The following is a 14,757-nucleotide window of genomic DNA, read 5'->3' on the forward strand; positions in this document are numbered from 1 at the left end:
TTTTGATTTTTTTTTTTTTGAGACGGAGTCTTGCTCTTGTTGCTCAGGCTGGAGTGCAATGGTGCGATCTCGGCTCACTGCAACGGTGCGATCTCGGCTCACTGCAACCTCCGCCTCCCAGGCTCAAGCAATTCTCCTGTCTCAGCCTCCCAAGTAGCTGGGATTACAGGCACGGGCCACCATGCCCGGCTAATTTTTGTATTTTAGGTAGAGACGGGGTTTCACCATGTTGGCCAGGCTGGTCTCGAATCCTGACCTCGTGATCTGCCCGCCTTGGCCTCCCAAAGTGCTAGGATTAAAGGCGTGAGCCACCGCACCTGGCCTAACTTTGACTTTTTAAAATAATATTGCATTGAAATATTACTGATCCTTCTTCAGAAGTTAAAGAGAATTACATATGACACAGCAATTCCACTCCTAGGCATACACCCCAAAAGAATTAAAAACAGGCACTCCAACAAACATTTGCATGTGATTGTTCGTAGTATTATTCACAATAACCAAAAAGTGGAAACAAATTGTGGTATATTCATACAATGGAATTTTATTCAGCCATAGAAAGGAATGAAGTTCTGACACATGCTACAACATGGGTAAACCCTGCAAACATCATGCTAAATGGAAGCCTCACTGACCGGGGCTCTTGGGCTCTCAATGCAATAGAAATTGACATGGGGCCAAAAGACTTTTCCCAGACAAAGCAGGCAAAGGGTAGAAGATATAGGTTAGCATCATCTGGTTGTGATGATTATCTCGAGTAATGGGCTGCCTGGTGGTCTGGCCAGCAGCAACAACGCTGTAAATCAATTAATTATTCAGCATTCCCTCCCAAGATGGGACACTCTGCAATCTTGGTTCCCTATTTGGATCTCCTAAGGCCAGTTCCTGGAATTGTTTAAGTAAAAGACATGGTTAAGAATTATGAGAGCACAGAAGAATATAGAAAGGCCATTTTCTTTGTATGACTAAAGCCTCAAGGTTAGCAGGTATGGCGTCAATGAGGTAGTAGTATGGGTTTTGTGATCAAATGGGAATGCATGAAAAAATGCTCTAGTGGGGGTGAGCCAAAGCCAAGCCCCCTTCCTACTGTCTCAGAAGAAGCCAGACACAAAAGACCACATATATTGTATAACTCCACTTATATGAAAAATCCAGAATAGAAAAAGCCACAGAAATAAAAAGGAGATCATTGGTTGCCAGCAGACAGGTGGAGGGGAAGATAGGGAGTGACTGCTAGTGTGTACAGGCATTTATTTTGGAGTGATGAAAATGTTTTGGAAATAGTTAAAGGTGGTGGTTGATCAACATCAGTGAATGCAACCAAATTGTTCACTTCAAAATAGTTAATTCTATGTTACGTGAATTTCATGTCGATTAAAAAATATATATACAGGTTGAGCATCCCTAATCTGAAAATCCAAAATGCTCCAAAATTCCAAAATTTTTGAATGCCAACATGACGCTAGAAGTGGAAAATTCCATACCTGATCTCATGCCAGAAATCACAGTAAAAATGCAGTCGAAACTTTGTTTCATGCACAAAATTATTTAAAATAGTGTATCAAATTACCTTTAGGCTATGTGTATAAGGTATATATGAAGCATAAATGAATTTTATGTTTAGTCTTGAGTGTCATCCCCAAGATATCTCATGTATATGCAAATATTCCAAAATCTGAAATTCAAAACACTTCCAGCCCCAAGCATTTCACATAAGGGATACTCAAACTGTATTACTGATCTTGATTCCTGAGTTTTTTGGAGCCCCCTTAAATTTTGTGCCTGAGGCAAAGCCTTACTTGCCACCCCCAAGTCTTGGACCTATTCAATTTTACTTTTACCAGGAAATAAACAGGGTGAGAAACTGAAATGATCTTGGACCACACGCAAATCTGTGGCTGAGTTCCAGGTAAGACTGACTCATTTTCTTACTCAAAATTACTTACAGCATGTTCCCTGCCATCCTTTCCATACAACACAGCAAAGGCACAGTGACCTGGACTCTTGCTCGTCATCCTAACATCCTGATCCGCTGGACAAAACATGAACACACTTTCTCCCCAGTGAGGTTGTTGGGAAAAATTTAATCAGCTACAGATATTTTAAGTACCAAAGGCTGCCTCTGGAGGGAAAAGAAAACTACCCCTCTGGTTCTGGTTGACAGAAGTATGTATTATCAGATTCCCTGTGAGGCTTTACATCCCATGTTTGCTGGAGAACAGAGGGATTCTCTAAGAGTGTAGTGATTTCTTCAGATAGTTCCTTCATCTTGCCTTCAATTATTTCAGAGGCTTAAAAGAAAAGAATATAAATATTAGCAACACCAGGAACTGAATAATACAAGTCTTTCAATATCTCCAGCTAACCTTTGCACCATTTTGGCTTTCTCCAAAAGGTCTCCATGTTTGAGGCAAAACTAAATAGACACAGCTTTGCATATTCCCTGGTGAACATGAAGAGATCTCACAGGAAAGCAATGAACTCTTTACAAGTCTTCCAAAAGCTGCTGTCTCTGCTAAAGAACAACTTATACAAGTCAAGGCCTGCCATAATGCCTAGGGCAATCCAGGCACTATCTGCCACTGAGAATAAATTTACTGAAGCTATCCAGGCTGGTATTCTAATAGTGCATAATAGAGCAATGGAAAAATAAGCTGCCCTTGGATACTAAGCATGTCTCTTGCATCTCCCTACAAAGAAATCAAATACTATTTTAATTTATTTTATTTTATTTTATACAAATCCAAGGAAATCTGCTCTTTGGCCTAGACCAGGGATCAGCAAACTGTTTTTGTAAATAAAATTTTATTGGAACACATCCATGCCTGTTCACTTACATATTGTCTATGGTTGCTTTCCTGCTACAACAGCAGAATTTAGTTGCCGTGGGAACTGCATGGCTCATAAGCCTAAGATATTTACTCTCTGACCTTACAGAAAAAGTCTGTCAACCCCTGGCCTAGACTATTATGACTCTAACCACAACAGCCCCCACGTATACATTTATAGGTGTACTTATATATTTTTTTTTTGTCCTGGCCCAAGGTGCATTCCATTTTCCCCAAACACTCTGTCATGGGCTGTCATGCCTGTCCTGCTAACCGTGCCAGTCAAATGGGAGTATCTCAAAGGGGCAAGATCCTGTGAGGCAAGTCCTATGATACCCCCCTCTATACCAAGATGACAGCTTGTCCATGAGAGAAATGAACAATCCTCGAAGATTCCATCTTACCCTCACAGGCAGTCCCCATTATTCCCAGTCATGTATTCGTTTCAGCTTATTTCCAACTCAGCTATCCTTGGCTCTGAAAAGCTGTCATCACTGGCATCACTGTATCTATCACTAGATTAAAAGAGGAACTAATTTAGCAAGGTATAAAAAAAAACCTGGATAATTATTCAATTTATAATTTCAAACACATTCCATATTAACCCCTTAGTATGAGAGAAAATACTAAGGAATATTCTTTTACTTATTTTCATCGTAAACTGGAAGTTACTTATTCAGAAAATTTTAAAACTCATTTCAATTTAGACTGAAATTTATAATCTTCTGAAGACCACTGATCATTTCTATACTTTAATAAAAGCCTTGAAAGTAGATTGCCTTCCTGCCACCTTAGCTATTGCTTGCTTTCTACTAGAGGTGTTATATTAACAAACTGATTTAAAATGAAAGCCTGAGTTGATGGACCTATTTATTTTCTGTGAAGCTACTCTTGTCATACTAGGGCCTAAACCTCAGTCCATCTGAGGTTGAGCATCACTTAGTCCTACTCCTACTGATGTAAATTTGTTCTTCAATGTAATAACATAGCATACGATATTACCTGCATCTTCAGTTTGTTTTTCTCATTCTTCACTCTTCTGATGACAACTGTTTCCTTTGGCAATGAGGGAGTTCAGGACACACTACCCCAAAATATGGCATCTTGGCATATTGCATATGGCTCATAAGCCTAACATATTTACTCTCTAACCTTACAGAAAAAGTCTGTCAACCCCTGACCTAGACTATTATGACTCTAACCATAACAGCCCCCAAGTATACATTGCATGAAGCTGAAGGAATTTGAGACAGCATGTGCAAGAAGTTCTCTCTGACCTTGCCCCACTGAAGCAGGTTGTAACATCCAGGAAGGATTATCTGACCTTCTTCAAGCAGGTCAAAAGGCCCTCAGGTGAGGGGTACCCCCAACCCCCATACTCAGAGGAAACAAGCATCCTTATCTCTGAAGACACAGGATCCCAGAGAAGAATCTGAATAAACAGGCCTTGCTAAGTTCCCCTGCTCTATTACCATGAGATCACACTCTTTTTGCTCTATTATAACTCTCTACTCTTCATCAGGTCTGTTTTAGAAACACCAGAGTTTACCTGTTTCTTTGAGTCTTCATTTCCTTATGAAGGTTCCCATAATACTTACATTAAATAAATTTGTATGCTTTTCGCTCTTTTTTTTTTTTTTTTAGAAATGGGGCTGGAGTGTGTGTGTGTGTGTGTGAGTGTGGGGAGGTGGTGCCTCACTGTTGCCCAGGCTAGTCTCCAACTCCTGGCCTCAAGGGATCCTCCCACCTCAGCCTTCCAAGTAACTGGGATTATAGGCACCTGCTGCTGTGCCCAACTGTATGCTTTTTGCTTGTTAATCTGTTTTTTTTGTTATCAGGGCCTTGGCCATGAACCTATGATGGGTAGAGGAAAAACTATCTTTTCTCCCCTCTAGCAACATGAAAGGACTAGAGAACAGTGAACACAGCTGCGTATCCCTGATTACATTAGCCAAATGCTATAATTCTTCTCAGCTGCAGTTTGGCTTTTGGCTCTGTGTTTTAAGGACCACAGCACCTCCCTAGATCCAGATCTGTGCTGGCCTCTGTGTTTGAGAATCACAGCGCCTCCTCATTACAGAGGAACTAATCATCTATGATCAGCAAATTGCACAGGAGCTTGAACTTGGTGGTCATGAGGACTAAGACATGCATATTGGCTCAAGACCCAGAAAACACCCTGCAGTGCCATAAAAAATGTTAACGCACTCTCTACACTTGCCTTGAAATCTTATCTCCTTCAGATCACGTTTTCATTATGATTTTAGGTCAAGAGCATGAAAGTTTTCCCTTCCAACATTCTCATAGGTCCAAGAGTTGGAGAAATAATTTTCACAATTATGCAAATTTCAAAATTAGAAATATATGGAATGCCCTGATTACCTTGAGTCACAGATAGTATTCAAAATAGGACCAATTATTGACATAAATATCGCCAGGTTGGGTTGCCTTAGAAATACACCTTCCCCATGAGATAGTTCTGCAACTCAACTTTCACTCTGAGCTGTGGGCTCTGTTTGTGGTTCCTCTTACTCAGTTCCAAATAAATCAGCACACTGATCCACTCCACTAGAGTTCTACTGATCTATGGAGATGATATTACAAGGAAATGTTTCATGCCTGACCCATCCCCAGCCTTGGCCAAACTTTTGCTGATTTATAGCAATAAAAGTCCGAATTCCCGTCCAGGTGCGGTGGCTCACGCCTGTAATCCCAGCACGTTGGGAGGCCAAGGCAGGCGGATCACGAGGTCAGGAGATCGAGACCATCCTGGCTAACAGTGAAACCCCAACTCTACTAAAAATACAAAAAACTAGCCGGGTGTGGTGGTGGGCGCCTGTAGTCCCAGCTACTCGGGAGGCTGAGGCAAGAGAATGGCATGAACCCGGGAGGCGGAGCTTGCAATGAGCCGAGATCACGCCACTGTACTCCAGCCTGGGCGACAGAGCAAGACTCTATCTCAAAAAAAAAAAAAGTCTGAATTCCCTAACAGGTGAAATTTTACTTTTTTTTGTTTGTTTTTAGGAAAGGGAACAATTGGAGAAACCCTATGCTGATAGACTAGAAAAGAAAGATTTTGCTCTAAACATATGAGTGAATATTAATAAACAAAATCACAGACAAATCTGTATAGGCAAAAAGACAATCTGTTTCCTGATTTGCATGCTCACTTCCTTCTCTGACTTTTGAACAAAAACAGCGTAGGTGGTGGGCGGGGGAGAGCACTAGAATAAGGAGAGGAGATAGAAGATTCAGAATTAGCAGAAAAGACAACATATGTTAGATAAACATATAAAACAACATATCCTTAAAACCAATCAAGTAGAAAGATACCTCCTACTTAGACTTTAGTTCAGAGAAATCAAAAACAACAGCCAAAAAAGCTGATACATCCTATCCATGCACTCTCCCTGCTCAAATGGAGAATCCTTCCTGGTTCTATGCAACATTTTGTGTCAGAATTAGCCAAGAAAGGGGATTTGGAAGTTGCACTCAACTCCCCATCTGAGATGAAATGAAGGTCAAGGACGTTCAAGTGACCTCCTTGGCACATAGATCCTTCAAGGTGAAGCCAGAATCCCCATCATACTAGCTTGGGGCACAGGGTGGGGTTTAAGCTGTGCCGCAGGTAGGGCAGCAGGACCCACTAGGGCATGTCCCCTAACGCAAGTGACAAGGGCCAAAGGACTGAGGGAACTTCATTTCCTTGGGTGCCAGATCTTGCACCCACTTCCTTCCCCATCTCTAAGCCTGGGGAAGAATACAGTGGGCTCATATCTTCCCCCCCACGCTCCTGGTTATACTATTTATGAGCCATGTACCTTTGGACAAGTCATTGACTTCTGAGTCTAGAAAAAGTGGCAATAATACCTCCAAACTCACCAAAATGTTTTGAGAGTCAAAAGAAACTGTATAAACTTGCTCTGAAAACTATATAAAAATATAAGATGTTGCTATTGATAGGGGTTATATATTCATAACTTGGTATCTCCTCAAAAAGTCATGGAAACATAAAGAACCAATAAAAACTGCTAAGTGTATGATTTTCAGAATTGTTTCCTATGCCAAGTATAATTTCCTACCCACATTAGCAAGTGGACTTGGGCGGGCCTGTTTCTAACCTAACAGCTCTCATTTCCTATCTGATGGCTGTCTGCCCCAAGCTCTGCCAACACATCCAAATGGCACAGGCTGAGTTTAACAAAATGAAGTTCAGCTTGAATTTATTCATCTCCAAGGTTAATGACTGGGTTCACTAATTGTCTTTCATATATGTTCAGAGACTGGGGGTAGGACAATAAAATAAACCATGACACTCAAGAACAGAATTATCAAAATATACGTTACTGCTGAACTTGCTGATTTTAGTACATTCATCTGCCAATAAAAAACAACTGCTAGAAATAAAATGTGGGTCATCTGAATGCAGACCAACAGTGGCTCTTGCACATGCAATAAAATGTGAGTGCACTCTGTGCTACACATGTGCTGTGAGCACTACTCTATGCCGGGTTCATTTCTGTTTCACACAGAACAAACAAGTCATAAGCTAGATGTATCTGGGTATATTTTCATTTAATTCAAGATATCCAGCTCTATCTCAGGACTAACCTATCTTTTTAAGTAATCTTTTATACACACAAACACACACACACACGTTTCTCACAGGGAAGAATTATCATATATTACAGTCTTGCATGTTAAATTTTATGAAGTGGCATAAAATACAGACATGTCCCTATGTGTCTTGTTACATTTGAAGAGGGGAAATTTTTAATTAATTTATTTATTTAAGATAGTGTCTCGCTCTGTCACCCAGGCTGGAGTGCAGTGGCATGATTTGGGCTCACTACAACCTCTGCCTCCCAGGTTCAAGCAATTCTCCTGTCTCAGCCTCCTGAGTAACTAGGATTACAGACACCCACCACCACGCCCAGCTAATTTTTTATATTTTTAGTAGAGACGGGGTCTCCATGTTGGCCAGGCTGGTCTCAAACTCCTGACCTCAAGTGATCTGCCTGCTTTGGCCTCCCAAGAAGAGGGGAAAATTTTTAAACTGCACTGTCCAATATGGTAGCCACAAGCCACAGTGGCTATCTAAATTTAAATCAGTTAAAATGAAATAAAATTTAAAATTCCATTCCTCACTTGCACCTGTCAAACTGCAAGTGCTCAGTAGCCATGTGCACCTAGCGCCTACCATATATGATAGTGCAGATTATAGAACATTTCTATCAGTGTAGAAAGTTATATTGGATAGTACTGATCTAAAAACGAATAATGATTTTTAAAAAGCAAACTACAGTCACCATGCAATGGTCCTTGTCATTTCCTTAAAAAAATTTTTTTTTGAGACAGGGTCTTGCTCTGTCACCCAGGCTGGAGTGCAGTGGCACGATCACAGCTTACTGCAGCCTCCACCTCTGGGCTCAAGCGATCCTCCCACCTCAGCCTCCCGGGTAGCTGGGACTACAGGCACACGCCACCATGCCCAGCTAACATTTTATTTTTTTTTTTTGTAGGAATGGGGTCTCACTATGTTGCCCAGGCTGGCCTAGAACTCCCGGACTAAAGCAATACTCCCACCTCAGCCTCTCAAAATACTGGGATTACAGGTGTGAGCCACCATGCCTCGCCAAAAGTTTTTTTTAAAGGTCTATCTACCATTAATGAAAATCACAGCAAATATCTCTTATGCATGCATGTGCCTCCCAAATCATGAAAACTCTCTTTTTAAAAAGTATTTTATGGTACCATTTCTTGCAAGACAAAACCAAAATCACCAGCAGCAACACAGAGGAATCACTATACTGACAAGACTTTACCACAATGGTCAACATGTAGTTCTTTTCTTTTTCTTTTTTTTTTTTTTGAGACAGAGTTTTGCTCTTGTTGCCCAGGCTGGAGTGCAATGGCGCGATCTCAGCTCACCACAGTCTTCGCCTCCTGGGTTCAAGCGATTCTCCTGCCTCAGCCTCCTGAGTAGCTGGGATTACAGGCATGCGCCACCACGCCCGGCTAATTTTGTATTTTTAGTAGAGACAGGGTTCCTCCATGTTGGTCAGGCTGGTCTCAAACTCCCAACCTCAGGTGATCCGCCCACCTGGGCCTCCCAAAGTGCTGGAATTACAGGCGTGAGCCACCACACCCAGGCCCCCCCCCCCCTTTTTTTTTCTTTTGAGACAGAGTCTCACTCTGACACCCAGTCTAGAGCACAGTGGTGTGACCTTGACTCACTGCAACCTCTGCCTCCCAGGTTCAAGCGATTCTCGTGCCTCAGCCACCAAGGAGCTGGGATTACAGGAATGCACCACCATGCCCAGCTAATTTTTGTATTTTTAGTAGAGACAGGGTTTCGCCATGTTGGCCAGGCTGGTCTTGAACTCCTGACCTCAAGTGATCCGCCTGCCTCGGCTTCCCAAAGTGCTGGGATTATAGGCTGGGATTACAGACCCACTGTGACCGGCCAACATGTGGCTCTTGACAAATGAAAGGTTTGTCATAGTGAAGTTTGCTTGTCAAGGACTTCTGGCTCCCAGTAAATTCCCAACATAAGAAAACAGATATTCCAAGGTGCTAGGGAAAGGGTATAGCAATGCCTCATATAGTCCACCTTTACGCTACCCCAAGGCAGCTGTTAAACCATTTCTTCTCCATTAACAGAAAGAGGTGGTTGGAATTTAAAGATTTTAATGGCATAGTTAGGATTCCCAGCATGCATGAGTTCCTTACAATACTTTATATTAAAATCCGTTTCCTGTGAAACAGCGTGTTTTAAAAACAGGTTGTCATGCACACAGTTTTCCCCAAAGCAGTATTACTACTATACTTATTTCCTTCACAAAGGGCCCCTGGAAGCAATAAAATATAAGAGCAATGGAACAAAAACTTAGTCTGCTTTGAATGAGTTTTATATTTCATAATAAACAGTAGAATACCACCCAGGCAGGGTGGTAAAAGCACACGGTAGTCTGTAGTACTATTAATTCCATTCGTATCTGGCACCACACCATCCACACTGCAGTGCACCATGATCTGGTTAAAAGGAGCACCTTTTAACCAATATTTATCCCGCCCCAAGGGAAGGTGTACTCAAATGTGGTTCATTAACAATAATTTACCCTAAAAAATATCTCAAGGTATGGAGTTGAAGTCAAACAATCACAGGGGTGAACGGTTTTTTTAAATGTTTAAAAGAACTGTTCAAAAGAAAGCAAAATAGAATCTTTTGTTAATTTCAGTTCACTTTTGCTTGAAGTGTAACAAAGCGGAGAAAGTGGCATTTTGATAGCAGTTGAGTTTATAAAGTACCACCTCACAGCGGCCCTAAGGAGGAGGATCAGGAGGTTTAGGAGTGGTGGCTTAGAAATAATTACTCAATAAGCAGCAGACCCAGAAGTCAAATCCATAGCATCTACCCTACTTGTCAATATTGTCCCCACAGAAATAAAATATTTTTGCATCACGTGGTGCAAGAATGGCCCCTGGCAACATCAACCATGCAACTCAATAGTCAAAAAGCAGAGTGATTCCAAGTTGAAACAAAGTGATTCCAAGTTTCAAACAGTGCTGGAAACAGAATGTCGGATTTGTGCAAGGGAAAAGAGTACCTTACTCTCCAAGTCCAAGAGACAGCAGAGCCACCCAATGTAAGAGAAGCATGCCTGGGAGAGTGAAATGCACCCTCTGTGAACAATGGAGGAGCCACTCTCACCTGCAATTCACCTAATAATTCACCTCCAATTCGCCACCTTGTCACCTCCGATTCACCTTGTTCACCTAATGATTCCGTGAACAACCATTCTAATAGGATATAGACCCCTATTCCCCTCTCACTAAGCAGGTCAGGAATGTATATCAAGAGGCAACAGGCAAAACCCTCTGGGGAGTTCAGAGAATGCCAGCTGTTCCATACGGATTTGTGTGCATTTTATCCTATAAACCAAGGGAAGCCATCGGGGGGTTTTAAGTTCCAAAATAATGTGGGGAGATCATTCCAACAGCAGAAGATGGATTGGGAGGAAGCAAGCTGAAGGCAGAGAGACCAAGTAGGAGGCTTTGCAGTAGGCAAGAGATAGATACTGGAATTAAAGGAAAAGTAATAATAATAGCATCATCATAATAATTCCCGTTTAAGTTCCTACCATAGACCAGGCACTACGCTCAGTGCTTTACATTTAGTGTGAAACTTAATCTTCATTTCTGCCATGTCAAGTGGGGACTATTACCATCCCCTTTTTATAAAGACAGCGATGCACAGAAGAGCAAGGTCACAGCCAGCTGGGAAGTAAAAGAGCCAGTCTGAACTCGGTTGACTCAGCTAGAGTCCTGACTCCGGGCCATACTCCCTTGCAGCATGACAGAAAATAGACGAAAGATTGAGTGAATTCCAACAACAGGAATTGCCAGCACCTGCTTACTGTGAGCGATGGGGATGAGAGAGAAGGAATCTGAGCTTCTCCCAGGGGAGTCCAGCCAGGTCACACTGTGTGGGTGATGGTACCACTTGCAGGAAGATATTAATGTTAGTTAATCCTGGCAACCTGGGAGCATTCCCTGGGTACAACCACGAAAGAGAGAACAAGCTCTAATGCCAGCATTTCCCACACTGCTGGGACTGTGCGCTTGCAGGTCTGTGCCCTTTCCTGGATGGGAAGGTCTGTAGCTGAAGACCCCTAGAAGAAAGTCTATGGATGCAGGGGAGGGGGGTGGCATTGGGGATATGAATGTAAGGAAACTACAAAGTGGTATGTTTGGGCAGTTTTCCAGGAAGTGGGCCCACAAATTGATCACAATCTCGGAAGTCTGTCACCTCCCAAAATTCAGAGAACAGTTATACTACCTGATGAGTCCCCAGGTCAGGGAACATGTTCTTATTTAAGCACTTATTCAAGCACCCAGCACAGTGGCTGGGATAGAATAAGCTTTAACATAGGGGGTGTAGGCCGGGCGCGGTGGCTCACGCTTGTAATCCCAGCACTTTGGGAGGCCGAGGCGGGCGGATCACGAGGTCAGGAGATCGAGACCACGGTGAAACCCCGTCTCTACTAAAAATACAAAAAATTAGCCGGGCGTGGTGGCGGGCGCCTGTAGTCCCAGCTACTCGGAGAGGCTGAGGCAGGAGAATGGCGTGAACCCGGGAGGCGGAGCTTGCAGTGAGCCGAGATCGCGCCACTGCACTCCAGCCTGGGCGACAGAGCGAGACTCTGTCTCAAAAAAAAAAACAAAAAAAAAAAAAACATAGGGGGTGTGTTGAGTGAATGGTGAAGTGTGCAGCCATTAAAAATGAACTTCATGCAACTTGGAAAATTGCATATGAGGTGTTAAGTTCAAAATACAAACTTCTGTAATTAATAAAGAATTTATGGTGCTATTCTGAAAACAGATGAATATTCTGTTTCTTACAAATTTCACCCAGTGGCTTTAGCATCCACTGATGATCCTTATTTGAATCCATTATTACATCAGAGATGACGTCTACATTTTTAATTGGCTTTTCTTTTTTCTTTGCTTTTGTATTTTCTTAGTATTATTATGGACTCGTGGAATTTCAGAAAATGAAATGTGTTATAATCTAATACTGTCATTGTTCTTTTTGATGTTCAAATTGTCCAAAATAAGGCCAGTGGGAGCCCTTTCAAGGTGGCTTCTTTGACCTTGGAAAACTCATACCCCATTCATTTTCAGCTGTTCCTTGCTTTAAATACAGCAATATGTTCCAGGATCATCTTGTACTTTTCCTGCCCCAGCCCTGGAATCAACCATTACTTCCAGGAGCCCTAGTTCATTTCAAATTTTTGGTATTTAAAAACCAAAATGGCCGGGCGCGGTGGCTCACGCCTGTAATCCCAGCACTTTGGGAGGCCGAGGCGAGTGGATCACGAGGTCAGGAGTTCAAGACCAGCCTGGCCAAGATGGTGAAACCCCATCTCTACTAAAAATACAAAAAAATCAGCCGGGCATGGTGGCGGGCACCTGTAATCCCAGCCACTCGGGAGGCTGAGGCAGAGAATTGCTTGAACCCAGGAGGCGGAGATTGCAGTGAGCCGAGATCACGCCACTGCATTCAAGCCTGGGCGACAGAGGGAGACTTGTCTCAAAAATGAATAAATAAATAAATAAATAAACAAATAAATAAATAAAAGAAAAAGAAAATGGAGAAAAATGTTCCTTTGCAAAGGAGATCTCCAGACCATCACTGTATCACTCTTTCATCTTTTCTGTAGGTTTGCAAGTTTTCAAAATAAAAGAGTTTGGGGGGGGTGTGTGTATCTATCTATATAGATAGATAGATACACTCACTATTATTATTACAACCACAGAATCATATACAGGTATAGGCTCATAGGAAATATTTGAAAATGAGCACAGTAATTATGTTAGGCTGGTGGGTTTGTGGGTGCTTTTTTTTTTTCTCTCTTTTCTAAATTTTCTGTAATGCTACATGTAGAAGTCAACAGAAAACAAAACCATCCCAGGCTAGAAGTCAGCATGTTACTTAGCAGGAAAACCCCAATATATTGTCACAGAAGAGAGACCAAGAGACAATGGTGAATGAAATGGGTTCCTTCTCACGCTGACTGTTGCCAGGACTCAACAAATATAGAGGGAAGGGCTAAGCATAGAGGAGAGAATGGACTTAGATCCTAGGGGCACACAAAGGAAAGAGGAAATGGAAGGAACCGGCTTCAGGTGTGTACTTCCTTTAAAGACTCTCTTATTACAAAGTAGTTTCGGCTTTTGGGTTTGGTCTGAAACAGTCAAGCAAATACAGTGAATCACTGAGTACCTTTCCCTCCTGTTGTTTTTGTACCACCCTGCTTCCTGGTTTGCCACAAAAAGGTGATTTATCTGCACAAGAGACAGTAATTGCTGGATGGAGACATGGAATCCAAAGTTCCAAAACTAGAATAAAATGCTACTCAAATGACTCAAGATTCTGATTTTATACTTAAAAATATGTTTCCCAAAAAGCTGCATTTCTGTGAACTGCAAACTGAACCCCATCTAAGTTTTTGCTTTCTGATATACATCAAGCACTGTCCAAGGAAGAGAGTTTTACTCTGATCTGACAAAAACTGGAAGTTGTGCCTAAACTTGGTGTGTAGTGATTGCTCCCAAGAGCCTTGCAGGCAGCCACAGAGACACACATGCCAGAAAACAATCTATGAACTTTAGACTCTGATCCTTCTCTTGTTACTTAAAAATGGAAGATCTTGTCTCTACAAAATAATAAATTAAAAAAATTAGCCAGGCATGGTGGTGTGTGCCTGTAGTCCTAGCTAATTGGGAGACTGAGGCAGGAGGATTTCTTGAGCCTAGGAGTTCAAGGCTGCAGTGAGCTATGATTGTGCCACTGCACTCCAACCTGGGTGACAGAGCCAGACCTTGTCTCTAAGAAAATAATAAATAAATAACAGTTTGCCTAGAGGAATAGCAAAATACATTAAAAAATGTTAATAATGGTGGGAGTAGGAGCGATAAGGTCCTGATTTATAATAATGCTATGAAAATGAAAAGGATGGTAAAGGTTCAGGTGTGACAGATAAAATCATCAATGGAACAAAATAGAAATCCCTGAAACAAAGTCAAATTACTCAACTCGTTGACAATTTGGCAGGGAAGTAGGGAGCCAAATCCCAACCTCACAGGTTTCACTGAAAATAAAATCCATATAGATTATAGATTTAAACTATGAAATTGAAACCATAAAAATGCTAGAGGAAAACACAGGGGTTATTATTTATATAATCTTCCCATAAGGAAAGATGTTAGGGCCGGGCGCGGTGGCTCACGCTTGTAATCCCAGCACTTTGGGAGGCCGAGGCGGGCGGATCACGAGGTCAGGAGATCGAGACCACGGTGAAACCCCGTCTCTACTAAAAAATACAAAAAATTAGCCGGGCGTGGTGGCGGGCGCCTGTAGTCC

At 42.1% G+C, this 14,757-nt stretch overlaps 1 protein-coding gene across 1 annotated transcript in view; it reads right to left on the reverse strand.

Annotated features, from left to right (window-relative positions):
- Positions 1-439: 439 nt before the first annotated feature.
- CTPS2 (CTP synthase 2) overlaps positions 440-14,757 on the reverse strand; it is a 113,907-nt gene continuing 99,589 nt past the window's right edge. The window contains exons 16-17 of the mRNA XM_032756631.2: positions 3,233-3,343; positions 440-2,291 (exon numbers count right to left, since the gene is read on the reverse strand). Of these exons, the coding sequence (XP_032612522.1) occupies positions 3,274-3,343 (70 nt within the window). The 3' untranslated portion in view covers positions 440-2,291; positions 3,233-3,273. The remainder of the gene's footprint in view (positions 2,292-3,232; positions 3,344-14,757) is intronic.

Source organism: Hylobates moloch, unplaced genomic scaffold (genome assembly GCF_009828535.3).
Source record: "Hylobates moloch isolate HMO894 unplaced genomic scaffold, HMol_V3 SCAFFOLD_7, whole genome shotgun sequence".
Taxonomy (NCBI): domain Eukaryota; kingdom Metazoa; phylum Chordata; class Mammalia; order Primates; family Hylobatidae; genus Hylobates; species Hylobates moloch.